The sequence below is a fragment of the Marmota flaviventris genome, chromosome 3, assembly GCF_047511675.1.
Source record: "Marmota flaviventris isolate mMarFla1 chromosome 3, mMarFla1.hap1, whole genome shotgun sequence".
Classification (NCBI taxonomy): Eukaryota; Metazoa; Chordata; class Mammalia; order Rodentia; family Sciuridae; genus Marmota; species Marmota flaviventris.
The window spans coordinates 7,369,664-7,385,912 of record NC_092500.1 but is presented as its reverse complement, the minus strand read 5'-3'; the positions used below and the strand labels follow the sequence as shown (position 1 = coordinate 7,385,912).

General features: G+C 41.2%; 1 protein-coding gene across 6 annotated transcripts in view; it reads left to right on the top strand.

The window, feature by feature from the left end:
- Window positions 1-16,249, top strand: part of Xrcc6 (X-ray repair cross complementing 6) — a 50,829-nt gene that overhangs the window by 33,918 nt on the left and 662 nt on the right. For 5 of the 6 annotated variants that reach the window (XM_071609440.1, XM_027955907.2, XM_027920749.2 and 2 more), the window contains exons 4-12: window positions 1,703-1,841; window positions 2,083-2,337; window positions 3,253-3,436; window positions 5,572-5,758; window positions 7,835-8,003; window positions 8,916-9,077; window positions 10,666-10,795; window positions 13,092-13,192; window positions 14,588-14,701. In XM_071609440.1, coding sequence (XP_071465541.1) covers window positions 1,703-1,841; window positions 2,083-2,337; window positions 3,253-3,436; window positions 5,572-5,758; window positions 7,835-8,003; window positions 8,916-9,077; window positions 10,666-10,795; window positions 13,092-13,192; window positions 14,588-14,701 — 1,441 coding nt within the window. The remainder of the gene's footprint in view (window positions 1-1,702; window positions 1,842-2,082; window positions 2,338-3,252; window positions 3,437-5,571; window positions 5,759-7,834; window positions 8,004-8,915; window positions 9,078-10,665; window positions 10,796-13,091; window positions 13,193-14,587; window positions 14,702-16,249) is intronic. The other variant, XM_071609441.1, reaches the window with a different exon arrangement.

The window sequence follows — 16,249 nt, the reverse complement described above, 5'->3', positions numbered from 1 at the left end:
GCTCACCCCTCAACCCCTCACTTTTTTTTTTTTTTTTTTTTTTTTTGAGATAGGGTCTATGTCCAGGCTGGCCTCTAACTTGCAATCCTCCTGCCTCAAGTCTCTTGGTAGCTGAGATTATAGGCATGTGCTACCATGCCCAGCTCGTTTTGTGTTTTTAATTATTAGAATCTAAAAGGAGTTTTTACCAAATTCTTCTAAAAACTTGTAGACTACTGAACAAATAGATTAAAATATTTATAGAAGTAACTACTTGCCATGCAGGTTATTGTCAGTGACTAGCCGTAATGTAAGTTTTGCATGTAAGCATAGTCTTGCTTTAGAGGAAGGCCAGTTAGAGGCTCAGGCAGGACATGGAGGGGTCACCATGGTTGGTTTATTCAGCTTTGCAGATTCAGAAACAATTTTATTAATGCCCCAGAATTAAACAGGCCCAAGATGGATCAACTTTTCTAGGACCTTATCTACCAGATGTTGATGTTAGTTCATATGGGGGACAGACTTTTCCTGTGACTGAAACACTGATGGCTGTAATTGTGTAATTTTATTTCAAAGTGTACTTTTTGTAGTTACTGACTTGTTTTGGGGTCAGATACATTTATTGTTAATTTAAGCTTTGTAATTACATATGTAAACTGTTTCTTGGTGTCAGAATACTTTAGAAAAGATCAGGTGACCTGTCAGACTCAGTGAGTGACATCAGTGGGATGCACCTCTGATCTTCTGAATCCATTATTGGGCTTTTAAGATTTTATTTTTTAGTTGTAGTTGGACACAATACTTTTATTTTATTTTAAATATTTATTTTTTAGTTGTAGTTGGACACAATACCTTTATTTATCTTTTTATGTGGTGCTGAGGATCAAACCCAGGGTGCGCACATGCTAGGCGAGTGCTCTACCACTGAGCCACAACCCCAGCCCAATACCTTTATTTATTTGTTTATTTTTATGTGGTGCTGAGGATCGAACCCAGGGCCTCACAGATGCTAGTCAGGTGCTCTACTGCTAATCCACATCTCTAGCCCCATAATTCTCTGGTTTTTTATAGTAGGGACTGCTTTGTGGGTTTTTTTTTTTTTTTTTTTTTAAATACCTTTATTTTATTTTATTAGTTGTAGTAGGACACAGTACCTTTATTTTATTTATTTATTTTTATGTGGTGCTGAGGATCAAACCCAGTGCGTCACACATGCTAGGTGAGTGCTCTACTGCTGAGCCCCAACCCTAGACCCTTGTTTTGTTTTATTTGTTTTTATGTGGTGCTGAGGATTTAACCCAGTGCCTCACACGTGTGAGATAAACACTATTTGAGTGTACTCTATGAGCCAGAATCCCCCACCCCGCCCCTCCACACCCCCTCCCCCTGCTTTTATTTTATTTTATTTTTTTTGCATTGATGGGATTTGAACCTGGGCCTCATGCATGCCAAGCAATTACTCTGCTGAGCCCACTGAGCTATACCCCATACCTAGGGACTACTTATAAGTCTGTTATATCCATATAGCACTTTGTGTTTGTTATAAATTGATGTGTATGCCCATCACTCTCTGGTTCAGGAACTGCCTGAAAGTAGGGGTTATGTCTTATAGTGCTATGTATAAAATTCAGCTAGGACATGTTAAGTATCTACTATAAGCCAGGAACTTATAGAACTTAAATTTAATGGTAAGTAAATATTCATTGAATTTTAATTTTTTCAGTGTGTCCAGAGTGTATATGCCAGTAAGATCATAAGCAGTGATCGAGATCTCTTGGCAGTGGTATTCTATGGTACCGAGAAAGACAAAAATTCAGTGAATTTCAAAAATATTTACGTCTTACAAGAGTTGGATAATCCAGGTCAGTAATGTTCTAAGCTCAGCGTTTCCCTTATGTGAGAATGTCACTACCCTGAACAAAGAGGGGTATGAAGGAGGAAGCAGGTTCCATCTTGTTAAGGAGTCTGCTTTCCTACAAGCGGTCTTTGTTGGTAAACAGCTGTGGAGTGAGAAAGGAACCCTGGCCTTTCTGTTACCCTGTGGTGAAGGTGGCCACTGACTCTAATGGTTTTTCTGTCCATTTGATTCTTTGATTTAATCAGGTGCAAAACGAATGCTGGAGCTTGACCAGTTTAAGGGGCAGCAGGGAAAAAAACATTTTCAAGATCTAATTGGCCATGGTTCTGACTACTCATTGAGTGAAGTGCTGTGGGTCTGTGCCAACCTCTTTAGCAATGTCCAGTTCAAGATGAGTCATAAGAGGATCATGCTGTTCACCAATGAAGACGACCCCCATGGCAATGACAGTGCCAAAGCCAGCCGGGCCAGGACCAAAGCTGGCGATCTCCGAGACACAGGTGGGCATTTTTCTTATTCTTTTAAATTGGCACTTAATTTTATTGCTTTCTTTATAGCTGATCTCAAGCATTTGCTTTTCACCATCCAGAGTCAAAGAATAATGTAAAGCCAAGGGAAGACACCTGTGTAACATTACACTGAAAATGGCCACATCAGAAAGATGTGGTGGCACATGTCCTCAATCCCAGCTGTTCTACAGGCTGAGGTGGGAGGATCACTTGAGCACATGAGTATGAGGCCAGTCTGAGCAACATAGTGGACCCAGTCTCAAAAAAAGAATAAAGAAAATGACCTTACTACACTGTCTGAAGGACTTTAGAGCCCTTGAGCTTGCCACCAGAGCAAGCTTATCTTGACTTTTTTTTTTTTTTTTTAACTGAGGTTTGAACCCAGGTGTGTTCTACCACTGAGCTACATCTCCAGCCCTTAATTTTTATTTCTTTTGAGGCAGAGTCTTGCTAGGTTGCCATGGATGTCTTCAAACTTGAAATTCTCCTGGCTCAGCCTCCTTAGTGGCTGGGATTACAGGCTTGGGCCACCATATCCTGCACTTGTCTTGATTTTAACACTACCTTGAATGAGGTTATTTGAATAAGTTGTCTCAAGTAAATATAACAGCTAATTTATTTAGCCACTTTCTCTCTAATTCCTGAAATTGTTAAAATCAATCTAATTTGGTGGGGGGCACTTTTAAAAGCGTTTGAATTTAACTGAAAAGAATCTTCAAGTTGGACATGGTGGTGCATGCCTGTAGTCCCAGCTACTCAAAAGGGTGAGGCAGAAGATTGCTTGAGTCCAGGAATCTGGGGCCAGCCTGGGCAACATAGTGAGATCCCCATCTCTTTAAAAAAAAAAAAAAAAATCCCATTTTACTAAAAATTCTTTTTTCTTCCTCATTTTTGTCTGTGTACCAGGAATCTTCCTTGACTTGATGCACCTGAAGAAACGTGGGGGCTTTGATATATCCTTGTTCTACAGAGATATCATCAGCATAGCAGAGGATGAGGATCTCGGGGTTCACTTTGAGGAATCAAGCAAGTTGGAAGACCTATTGAGGAAGGTTCGTGCCAAGGAGACCAGGAAGCGAGTGCTGTCCAGGTGAGCACTAAACCTGGGTTGCTGCCCCCAGGTCCCCGAGCAAATCACCAGTAATGTGTTGCTTTGACATCCCTGTGCTATGCTGTTGTCTTGCTGTGTTTCTTCAAAATATCAGCTTCATGAGGATAGCACTGTCTTATTGCTTCTCCAGAAGAGCACAGTCCTCCATTTCCTTGTGCCTAAGTGAATCCTCAGCTATACTCACTAATACACTCTTTGCTTTCTTCTGTGTTGGTGATGGTAGTAACACCCAACTCATTAGATTATTTTGAGGAATAAATGGAAAACAAAATGTATCAAACAGGTTATATGGAGCAAAACCTCAATAAATGTTTGTTATCATCATTGTTAAAAGTGTATATTCTAGAGGCTGAGGCAGGAGTATCCCAAGTTTGAGGCCAGCCTCAGCAATGTAGCAAGACCTTATCTTAAAACAAAAAAATAAAAAGGAGGCTAGAGTTGTGGCTCAGCGATAGAGCACTCACCTAGCACTGCAAGGCACTGGGTTCGATTCTCAGCACCACATAAAAATAAATAAAGATATGGTGTCCAACTACAGCTTAAAAAAAAATCATTAAAAAAATAAAAAGGACTGAGGATGTAGCTCAGTGGTAAAGCATCCCTTGGTTCAAACCTCAGTACCACAGACACAAACAAAAAAAATTGTCTTAATTTAGTCGGTCATGGTGGCCCATGCCTATAATCCTAACTGCTTATAGGCTGGGGCAGGAGGATCTCAAGTTTGAGGCCAGCTGAGCAACTTAGCAAAACTCTGTCTCAAAGGAAAACATAAAAAGGGCTGGGGATGTAGCTCAGTGGTTGAGTGCTTGTCTAGCATGCACAAGGCCCTGGGTTGAATCCTCAGTACCAAAAGACAACAAAACTGTATTATTCTGATTTCTTGTAAACTTGAGTCCAATAGGAACCAGACTGTTGGATTGTCTTCTTTTGAAGAGTCTTGATATTAATGCTAGGGGCTTCTCAGTGTTTCTTCCTAAGGAGAATGCCTCTTTTGTTTGCCTTTTTTTTTGCAGTGCTGGAAATGGAACCCAGGGTCATGTGTATGTTAGGCAGGTGTTCTTCCACTGAGCTACCTGACGCTGCCCCAGGCTTCCTTTTAGACTGGCTTTTCAATATAGGACATAACACTTGGTAATTTTTGAGTTTACCGACATTGTTTTTTTTTTTTTTTTTTTTTGAGTGTTGGGGATCAAACTCAGGGTCCTGTGCATGCTAGGGACATATTCTATTACTGAGTTACATCCCTGTTTCCAGTAGTACATTCTTTGTCATTATTCTAAGTAGTTAATATACTTTGAAACTAATTTTTGTGGTGGACATTGAGATGATATTATATCAAATTCCATTGTATTATTTTTTTTTAAAGAGAGAGAATTTTTTAATATTTATTTTTTAGTTTTCGGCAGACATAACATCTTTGTTTGTATGTGGTGCTGAGGATCGAACCCGGGTCGCACGCATGCCAGGCGAGCGCGCTACCGCTTGAGCCACATCCCCAGCCCTCCATTGTATTATTAAAATGCATTAAGAACTTGCTTAGGGTTACTGTGGTGAATAAAGCAAATTGAAATTTAAATGTCTTGAAGGAATTGCAGATGGGAAAATATATAATCTTTTTTTTTTTTTTGATACTGGGTATTGAACCCAGGGGTGTTTTACCACTTTACCCCTGAGCTACATCCTAACCTGTTTTTTAAAATTTTTTATTTGGAAAAGAGTCTTTCTAAGTTGGTTAGGGTCTCACTAAGTTTCTGAGGCTGAACCAGACGTGGTGGCTAATGCCTGTAATTCCAGTGGCTCGGGAGGCTGAGGCAGGAGGATCACAGGTTTGAAGTCAGCCTCAGAAACATCAAAGAGGCTGTAAGCAACCTAGTGAGACCCTGTCCCAAAATAAAAAATAAATCAAGTTGGGGATGTGACCTAGTGTGACCCAGTGGTTAAGCCCTGTAGAGTTCAATCCCTGGAACAAAAAAAAAAAAAGAAGTTGTTGAGTCAGGCCTTGAAATTGCAATCCTCCTGTCCCAGCCTCCTAAACTGCCAGGATTATAGGCATGGGCTACCATGCCTGGTTTTATACACAGTCTTTGAGTCCATGCTTTCATTTTTTCTCTCAGGTTAAAGTTTAAGCTCAACAAGGATATAGCACTCACTGTAGGCATTTATAACTTGGTCCAGAAGGCTAACAAGCCTTTTCCAATAAGGCTCTATCGGGAAACAAATGAACCAGTGAAAACCAAGACCCGGACATTTAATGTAAATACAGGCAGTTTGCTCCTGCCTAGTGATACCAAGAGATCTCAGGTATGTAGATGTGCTTTTTTTTTTTTTTTTTTTTTTTTTGAGAGAGAGAGAGAATTTTTTAATATTTATTTTTTAGTTCTTGGTGGACACAACATCTTTGTTTATATGTGGTGCTGAGGATCGAACCCGGGCCGCACGCATGCCAGGCGAGCGCACTACCGCTTGAGTCACATCCCCAGCCCTGTAGATGTGCTTTCTTACCAAATTTTCTCCTGTTGAAGAGTTAACAGGGAGGGAAGACAGTAATTAGCCTAACCAGTTAAATTACTTCCATGTGTGTGTCTTTCTATTTAAGATATTGGGGCTGGGGTTGTAACTCAGTGGTAGAGTGCTTGTCTCACAGGCGTGAGGCCCTGGGTTCGATCCTCAGCATCACATAAAAATAAATAAACAAAATAAAGGTATTGTGTATAACTAAAAAATAAATATTTTTTTAAAAGATATTGTGTCCATCTACAACTAAAAAAATATTTTAAAAAAAGATATTTTAAGGGGCTGGGGATGTGGCTCAAGCGGTAGCGCGCTCGCCTGGCATGCGTGCGGCCCGGGTTCGATCCTCAGCACCACATACAAACAAAGATGTTGTGTCCGCCGAAAACTAAAAAAAAAAATAAAAAAAAAAAAATAAAAAAAAAAAAAAGATATTTTAAGAATCAGGGCTGGGGGCTGGGGTTGTAGCTCAGCGGTAGAATACTCACCTAGAACATGCGGGGCCCTGGGTTTGATCCTCAGCACCACATAAAAATAAAATAAAGGTATTGTGTCCAACTACAACTAAAATAAAATCAAAAAATAAAAAAAAAGAATCAGGGCTGAAGATGTAGTTCAGTGTTAGAGCTTTTGCCTAACACGTACCAGGCCCTGAGTTCAATCCCTAACACTGCAAAAAAGAAAAGAAAAAGACAAGAGTTATTACACTTTGGAACTATGGCATATGAATCAGTGAGATCCTGAGAGCTAGGGAGTTAAACAGCCCCAGTATTGGTAAGAAGTGGCAGTGGAAGCTTCGGCTCTTGACCACTGAGCACATGCTGCACTAACAGTCTAATTCCCTGATAAAGTACAATGGCAGAAAGTGTTTCCTAGTTAACTAGGGAGATGAGAAATTAGTGACATGTTACATATGAGGTGGACTTTTTTAAAGAGAATTTCTTTTTGCTAGACTATTAAAACATTTCCCTTACTTTGAAATGACACACATCTGCCTTTCTGAACCTGAACTAGATTACAAAACATTGTCCTTCCTCATCTTCTCACCTATATTCAATCTATAGAAGGATTTGACGTTGAAAATTAAAATTGAATGAGTCATCCTTTTTTTTTTTTTTTTAAATCATGTGTCTGCCTTCCACATTGAGACCTAACCTAGTACCTTTATATGTCAGGGTTGAGGCTGGGAGCTCAGTTCATGTTAAGTAAGGGAAGGAATAAATACCTGAAGAATACGGCCTTTGGCATTGGAAAGATCTGGATTTAAAGCCCAATGCAGTTGTATAACCTGGAATGTTACCCAACCATTGGGCTTTAGTTTACTCATTGGTTGAACAATTTGCAGTGCTGGGGTGGAACCTAAGGTTTCTTAAGTGCTAGGCAAGTGCTATACTACTGAGCTAAATCCATTGCCCTTGCTCAGTTGTTTTAATTTTAATTTTTTTGGGGGTACTGGGGATTGAATTCAGGGACACTCAACCATCGAGCCACATCCCCAGCCGTATTTTGTATTTTATTTAGAGACAGGGTCTCACTGAGTTGCTTAGTGTCTCACATTTGCTGAGGCTGGCTTTGAAATCATGATCCTCCTGCCCTTAGCCTCCCAAGCCACTGGGATTACAGATGTGTGCCATTGTGTCCGGCCCTTGCTTAGTTTTTAACATTTACTTCCTGGGATTGCTACAGAACATAAATTAGATGACAAACCAGAGTACCTGGCAGTCACTCAGTAAATACTAATTCCCTGTTGTAAGAAGAGATGCACTGGTAAGCCATCTTCTTGCTTAAAGAGAGCTGACTTTAACTTGCTAGTGTCCTGTGCACCAGTTTGCATTTTCATGTAGCCTCTATGCTTCTTTCCTGTAGACCTATGGGAGTCGTCAGATTGTACTAGAGAAAGAGGAAACGGAAGAGCTGAAGCGGTTTGATGAGCCAGGTTTGATTCTCCTTGGCTTTAAGCCCTTGCTAATGCTGAAAAAGCACCATTACCTGCGGCCCTCCCTGTTCGTTTACCCTGAGGAGTCCCTGGTAAACGGTAAGTAGCATAGGCCAAGAATAAATGAAGGACTCTGACACAGGACACAGTTTATTGAGCCGCATTTCCTGAACGGGTACTGCTTGGACACTGTATAGAGATGTTAATGGGATATTTTGGAAGTGTTTTATGTTCAAATTTTGGATATCTGGGACTAAACAAAGTTAAAGAGATTTTTTTTCAGAACCCTTAGTATATTGACATGTATTGTGAAAATCCAGGAGGGGCTATGAAATTGAAGATTTTTAAAACATTTTCCTTTGGAATTATTTGAGGCATCAGACGAGAGCAAAAAAACTCAAAAGGTCCCACAGCCTTTTCTCTGTTAGTGGCCATTAAAGATGATGTGGCTGGGCACGGCGATGCACTCCTGTAATCCCAGCAACTTGGGAGGCTGAGGCAGGAGGATCATGAGTTCAAGGCCAGCCTCAGCAAAAGGAAGACACTAAGCAACTCAGGGAGACCCTGTCTCTAAAGAAAATACAAAATAGGGCTGGGGATGTGGCTTAGTGGTTGAGTGCCCTTGAGTTCAATCCTTGGTACCCCACCCCCTCACAAAAAAGGAAAAAAAAAAAAGATGATGTGAACTCTGCCATTATGTGTACTGGTTCTTTCCAGACCTCTGTTCCTTTGTTCAGTAGGAAGCCCCCAACCCTCCCACCCCCAGTTTGGACCTGATTAAGTTTTCCTTAGTGTTTGGAGCTCATGTTGTTAGCCTAATGTCAGTAAAGTGAACTGACCTTAATAATTCACACTCCTAAAGAGCGTGTTTGAGGATTCCAATCCCGATTCTTTTCCTTTCTGTGCGTCTGTTGCCCCCACATTTCCTTCATCTCTTGCTCCCACACCCTTTACCCATGGAAATATCTTTAAAGAAAATGGAAGAGAAATCATGAGACCTTTGTTTTCTAGGGAGCTCAACCCTGTTTAGTGCTCTGCTTACCAAGTGTCTGGAGAAGGCGGTCTTAGCAGTGTGCAGATACACACCCCGCAAGAACACCCCCCCTTATTTTGTGGCTTTGGTGCCACAAGAAGAAGAGCTAGATGACCAGAAAATTCAGGTGACTCCTCCAGGTACGTAACAGATTTCCAGGGCTCCTGAACTTTGCCCATCTTTGGATTCCCTCCTGAGGTCCTGATTCAGACCTGCTGAATCACAGTTCCCAGGAAAAAGGCCTGGGAAACGGGTATTTTTAAGGTTTCTTAGGTGAACGATGTGCAATCAGGTGAGGCCACCACATTACAGTTTGGTTGAACAGTGCACAGTATGTCTGGCTGTTCATGGCTGGTCCATAGCTAGGGTTGATAATTGTCTACATTTGGACTATTTGCAGGTTACTGACGGAAGTTCAAGGCCTCACTGCTGACACCTTTTCTTTATTGAAAGCTGTGTTTGTCACCCCTTGTAATGCTTAATGTTTGATTTATCTCCTATATATTCACCGTGGTGGTGGAAAGAACATGGATTTTGAAGTCAGGCTTGACTTTGTCTTTTGCTTGAGTGTCTGAAAGTTTGCTTTCCTTTATTTCAGATCCATGTCTGCCACTTGTTAGCTAGCCAACAGGGCAGATAGCTTAACCTTTCTATTTATATTCTTTATCTTAGAGATGGGAATTCTGAAACATCTTTCCCTCAAGATTGTTTTACATCTGAAATAAGTTACTATGCAAGTTCCAGGGCTGAGAGATGTAGTTCCATGTAGTTACTGGCTAGCGTGCATGAGGCCCTGCACCATGATGGTGCTGGTGATGATGGTGGTGGTGATGATGATGTGAAGTGCCTAGCACAAAGTAGTTGGCCCATGGTAGTCTACCTTCTCTAGCCATGTGGATAAAATTAACTTTATAAAGTAATTATTAGATATATTTTTAATCCTGGTCATTAGAATACTCAGTTTTAAGCTATTATCTCTCAACTCCAAATTTACCCTGTTAGGGTTTGTGCTCCTAAGGCTGAGATTGTTCAAACCCAGGTAGCTCTCAGGCTGTGTCAATAGTACCTGCTAGAGGGAGGCCAGAGGGCAAGTGAAGGAAAGAGACTTATTTCTTCTTGTGGGCTCAATGCTGTCAGCATTGCCAGCAAGGATCCTTCATCTGGGGGTAATTCATTATAGTGTCTAGGTTTTTCAATCCTTCTAGAACCAGCCAGTAACTCTACCAAGATCAGCCTAATAACCTTTATCCCTCACTTTTTTATTTTTAACCAGGTGTTGGAGGGTAGAGAGAAAAAAGGAAAGACATTGAAGCTCAGAGGAGCTGGAAGTTAGCCCTCAGTGGGGAGGCACTCTAGCTGGTTCTAGATATATCAGAAAAACTGGAGAGGGACTGAGGATGTAGCTCAGAGGTAGAATGCATGTTCAGCATTCTTGGGTTCTGTTGCTAGCACCAGGAAAAAAAAGATGGGGACTGGTGCCAGGTACCTCTGGTGCCAGGTACAGAGTTTTTCCTTGCTGGAGCAATATAGACAGGAGCACTGAATATATAGGAAGGGATATCTCTCTTGCCTTCTGTTCTTCCTCTGGAGTCAGAGCATCATAGGCTACCAGGTGTCAGCTGGTAAAGGAGAAATGAGATTTGCAGGGCCCTAGTCACAGTATTGCAGGACATAGCTGAGACAGACAGCTACAAAACAAATCTCAGAAAACCTACCTCCTTTTTTTAGGCTTTCAGCTTGTCTTCCTACCTTATGCTGATGATAAACGGAAAGTGCCTTTTACAGAAAAAGTCATGGCCAACCCTGAACAGATAGACAAGATGAAAGCCATTGTTCAGAAGCTGCGCTTCAAATACAGGTGAGCACTCAGCAGTCTTGACCTTCTTCTGGAGGACTTTCTGAGTTGAGTCAACAGAAATTCAAGGTAGCCAGGCATGGCAGCACCTGCCTATAATCTAGCCACTCAACAGGCTGAGTCAGGAAGATCACAAGTTTGAGGCCAGCCTGGGCAACTTAGTGAAAGCCCCCATTTCAAAATAAAAATTTTAAAAGGTTGGGGCTGGGCACATAGCTCAGTGGTAGAGCACTTACCTAGCATTCTCAAGTCCCTGGGTTCTATCTCTAGTACCAAGAGACCAAAAAAAAAGAAAGAAAAAAGTTCAAGTTAGGCATAGGCCATGAGAATATGATTTTATCCTTTTTAGTTAACTGGTAAATTGTGACTTGTTATTGAGAACTTGTAAAAAGCTACATCGAGAATGGAAGTTCTAATCATACTGAAGACACTGGGAGTGTGCTGGTAGACTTAGAAAGTCAGATTAGTTGGTTGAACAAGTTCAAAAACTAGCAGTAGGGGAAGATTCTTAGTTGGTTTTCTCACTGTCACCCAATGAGAAATTGTTACAGGCTTTAAAGAATAATTATGTGATTTAAATAATTTTCTTTTACGCACATGATAGACCATCTTTTAAAAGCTTGCATATTATAACACCACACATAATATTTTTCACATCTTTTTTTTAAAATATTTATTATTTTTTAGTTTAGTTAGACATATTATCTTTATTTCATTCTTATGTGGTGCTGAGGATCGAACCCAGGGCCTCACATGTGCTAGGCGAGCACTCTACCGCTGAGCCACAATCCCAGCCCCTCACATCTTTGTTTTTTATTATTTTTTTGTGGGGGGTACTAGAGATTGAACCTAGGGGCGCTTAACCATTGAGCCATATCCCTGGCCCTATTTTGTATTTCATTTACACAGGGTCTCACTGAGTTGCTTAACACCCCACTTTTGCTGAGCCATTGGGATTACAGGCATGTACCACTGCACCTGGCACATCTTTATATTTTTTTAATATTTATTTTATTATGGTAAGAACACTTAACAGGAGAGTACCTTCTTAATAAATTTCCATTTGGCATTATTAACTGTAGGTGCAATGTTGTTCAGATCTGCATTGTTGTTCTAGCAGATCTCTAGTACTTATTTTCCTTGCATAATGGAAACTTATACAAGTTAATTAGAAATTCTCAACTTTCCCTGTCTTTACCCCTGGCAAATGCCATTCAGCTCTCTGCTTCTATGAGTTTGACTATTTTAGATACTTCATTTAAGTGGGCAATATTTGTCCTTCTGTGACACTGGGTTACTTCCCTTAGCACTATGTCCTCAAGATTCTTGCATGCATTGCTGGGGATTGAACCCATGGTCTTGTGCATACTTGGCAAAAATGGTCTACCACTGAGTCCCAGCCACAGCTGTAATCTTTCTTTTGTTACTCATATGAACCTTGAAAACTTGGATTTGTTTTCATTTTATAGATGAAGAAACAGGGTTACACCAGGCATGATGGTACATACCTGTAGTGCTAGCACTCAGGAAACTAAGGCAGGAGGATTGTTTGAGCCCAGGAGTTGAAGACAGTGAGACCCTGTCTGGAGGAGGTGAGAGAGGAGGAAGGAAAGAAAAAGATAAAGAAACTGAGACTTATAAGAGCAAAACATCTTGCTAGGACTCACCCAACTAGAAAGAGATGGAGCTCATTCAGCTTTACAACTGTCTAGATTCACACCCTCTTTTTAAATTTTTTATATTTATTTATTTATTTTTGGAACTGGGGATTGAACCCAGAGCCTTGTGCATACAAGGCAAGCACTCTACCAACTGAGCTATATCTCCTGAGCTATATTTTTGTGTATGTGTGGTGCTGATGATCGAACCCAGTGCCTCATGCGTGCTAGGTGAGCACTCTACCATTGAACCACAAACCCAGCCCTAGATTCATGTCCTCTTTACCCCCATTCCACTGCTACTGCATACAGGAAGAAAGTACACTCAGGATTCTGAATCTCCCTCTCCCCACCATCCCTCCTTTGTCTTTCCTCTGTATTTACACAGCCCTACCTCTTCTTGTTCTGGTTCTGGCCATGGTGTCCAGTGACAGGGAGCAGGTTCGCTTTGAAGTTAACTTTTGGATCTCTAGCATTAGATAAAATCAGCGAGAGAAGTTGATTTGTGACAGGATTCCCAAATATTTTACTTGGAGTGTTTTTTCAGCTGGATTTCTTTAATTTTATTATTTGGTTTCATTTTTAAAATGTTTAACTTGTTATGTTTTGATTTGTTAATGTTTTTCTCATTGTTTTAACAGAAGTGACAGCTTTGAGAACCCAGTGCTGCAGCAGCATTTCAGGAATCTGGAGGCCTTAGCTTTGGATTTGATGGAGCCTGAACAAGCAGTAGATCTGACATGTAAGAATGTTGGACTGACTCAAGTCGTTTTTACTGGAGGCCTTCTTTTTGATTTCTCTCTGATCTAGTAATGTGGATGCATTGCCTAACTCTCTAGAGACTGAACACCATCATCTAGGCTATCTGCTTGAGAGATTTTTCTAGACCTGATTAGAATGCCTGGGAATGATTCTGCAGTGAGACGAGGAGAGAGTGCCAGGCTCCTGAAACCTGCTTCTGAACTAGGCCACCTCATGCCTGCATGTTGGTGAAAGTTAAATAATATAATATTTATCAAGTGCCTACCATGTCCCTGAACTGTTGTCCTATGTGTTGACTCATTTAATATTTGTAAGTATGAGGTAGGGGCTTTAGTTGTCCTGATTTTACAGAGAAGGGAGTGATTTGCCCCATGTGCAGGTACTAAATTGTGAGTGGTGCTTCCAGGCTCAGAACCCAGTGACTCCTGCCTGAGCCTGTGCACTGCCCTCTGTGCTACTGCCTCTCCATCAGACTGTGCATGCTCTGCCATGAGAAAAGCCAACTTATTACCAGCTTTGCCTTGGCTTTCCAAGTGGGGCTTCTCTGACCTTGCTGTAGCCCCTTCTGATTATGATTCTCTTACCTATCTGTAAGAGGACCCAGGAAGTTTAGTGGCACAAGTAAATAACCACAGGAAGCAGATTGGATTTAATGAAGATTCGTATAAGGGTTAGAGAGATGAGAACAACTGGCTGGGCCATTCAGCTTCCATGTTATTCCTGGTCTTCTATACCAGGCAGACTAGCCCTGCCATTGAAGGCACAAGTTTGTCATGACTGTGTAGCCACATCTGGCAGAAGAGAAACACTTGAGTTAAGCAGCCCTTCTTTTCCTGTAAGGCCTTAGGCAATAAGAAGTATAGTCATCTTTCCATATCCTTGGGTTTCTCATACATTGATTCAGCCAACCATGGATCAGAAATATTTGCAAAAAATTGCTTCTGTGCTGAACATGGATGTCATTTTCCCTTAAATAACACAGTAAAACAACAATGTATTTATGTAGCATTTCCATTGTATCAGGTATTATAAGTAATCTGGAGATGATTCAAAGTATATGTGAAGATGTGTGTAGGTTATATGCACATACTACAGCATTTTAAATAAGGGATGTGAGCATCTGAGGGTTTTGGTTATCTGCATGGGTCCTGAACCATCTCCAATGGATACCACAGGACACCGAACTTGGAAAATGCTGGCAGGACTTTATTGAGTGTTTTTGTGGCCAGGTCAGCTGTTTTGTAGCAGGCTCTTCCCCTCACCCTTCATCCCAGCAGTTAGGTGCTCTCTCCTCTCTTCTCCTAGAGTTACAACTGGACAGGACACTGTGGAACAATACTCACCTGGCCACTCTTCTGTATTTTCATTTTTCTAGTGCCCAAGGTTGAAGCAATGAATAAAAGACTGGGCTCCCTGGTAGATGAGTTTAAGGAACTTGTCTACCCACCAGATTACAATCCTGAGGATAAAGTTAGCAAGCGAAAACAAGGTAAGGAACTGGCTGTGGACATGCAGAGGGTTCTTTTGAAAAGTTGTCTTCATGGTCTTATCACAGAGGGAGGGTAATGGCCTTTCAGAAATTTTTAAACCAGCTGGGCATCATGGCACATGCTTGTAATGCCAGCTACATGGAAGGCTGGGGCAGGAGGATTGCAAGTTCAAGGCCAGCCTCAGCAACTTAGTGAGACCCTATCTCTAGATAGATAGATAGATGGGGCTGGGGATGTAGCTCGGTGGTAGAGTGCTTGCTTAGTGTGTGAGGTCCTGGGTTCCATCCCTAATACTGCAGAAATTTGTCCCCTGCCGGGTGCGGTGACACACACCTGTAATCCCAGCTGCTCAGGAGGCTGATAGGAGGATCATGAGTTCAAAGCCCGCCTTAGCAAAAGTGAGATGCTAAGCAACTCAAACCCTGTCTCTAAATAAAATAAAAAATAGGGCTGGGGATGTGGCCCAGTGGCTGAGTGCTCCTGAGTTCCATCCCTGATACCCACCCCCCAAAAAAAATTATCTCCTGAAAAAGTGATACATTGATACCAAACCCAAGAAGGGATCATGTTTTTGTATAATCTCACCAATTCTGGACTTTATAAGTATTTTAAGATATTTATACAAAAATTGGTAAAGGTACAATCAGAGATGAAAAATCATGCTCTAAATGCATAATAAGAATTGTAATGCATTCTGTTGTCTCTCATAAATTTAAAAAATTAACTATAAAAAAATTGGTAAAGAGAAAATTATGTCCTGATTGTTTTGTAATTCTGCAGATATGAGTGAGATGTAGTTTTTTTGTTTGTTTTGGGTTGTAGGGTTGTAGATGGACACAATACCTTTATTTTATTTACTTACTTTTATGTGGTGCTGAGGATAGAACCCAGTGCCTCACATGTGCTAGGCAAGCGCTCTACCACTGAGCTATAACCCCTGCTCGAGATGTAATTTCATTGGACTGTTTTTTTAAATGTGTACTTCCTGTTCTTGGCATTAACTATTTTTTCTATTGGACTATCCTTTTTCTTACCTGGGAATCCAACATTTTCCTACTATGAGGCTCACGTTTATGGAGCCGGCACCTGGTGCACAGTCACCATTTTGGAATAGTTGTCTTAGATTGTAATCTTTTGGGCTCTCTTGGTCAACTAAAGCCAGACTTGGGCATTGTTTACCTGACAAATGAGGAAAGGGCGCCACAAGAGGGTAGGTGGTTGCCATGGTGCTTTCTCCCTTTTGCATTAGGAGTGACTCCTGTAGTGCCCTTGGAACCCACTGGCAGAGCTCCTCACATGCTGACCGTGGGTTAGTGACGAAGTACTTGTCTGCATGTTTGTCTCGCTCAACCTGCGTGTTCTTATCACCTGGTGCCTTGAAACTTAGTGTTTGTAAATGCTTCCCCATTTACAAACACTTTTTCTTTTCTTTTTTTGTGATGCTGGAGGGTCAGAGCCTTGAGCATGCTGAGAAAGCACCCTACCCCTGAGCTATGTCCCTAGCTGCTGTAAATGCTTTTTGAAGGAAAAATGGGAAGCAACTATTT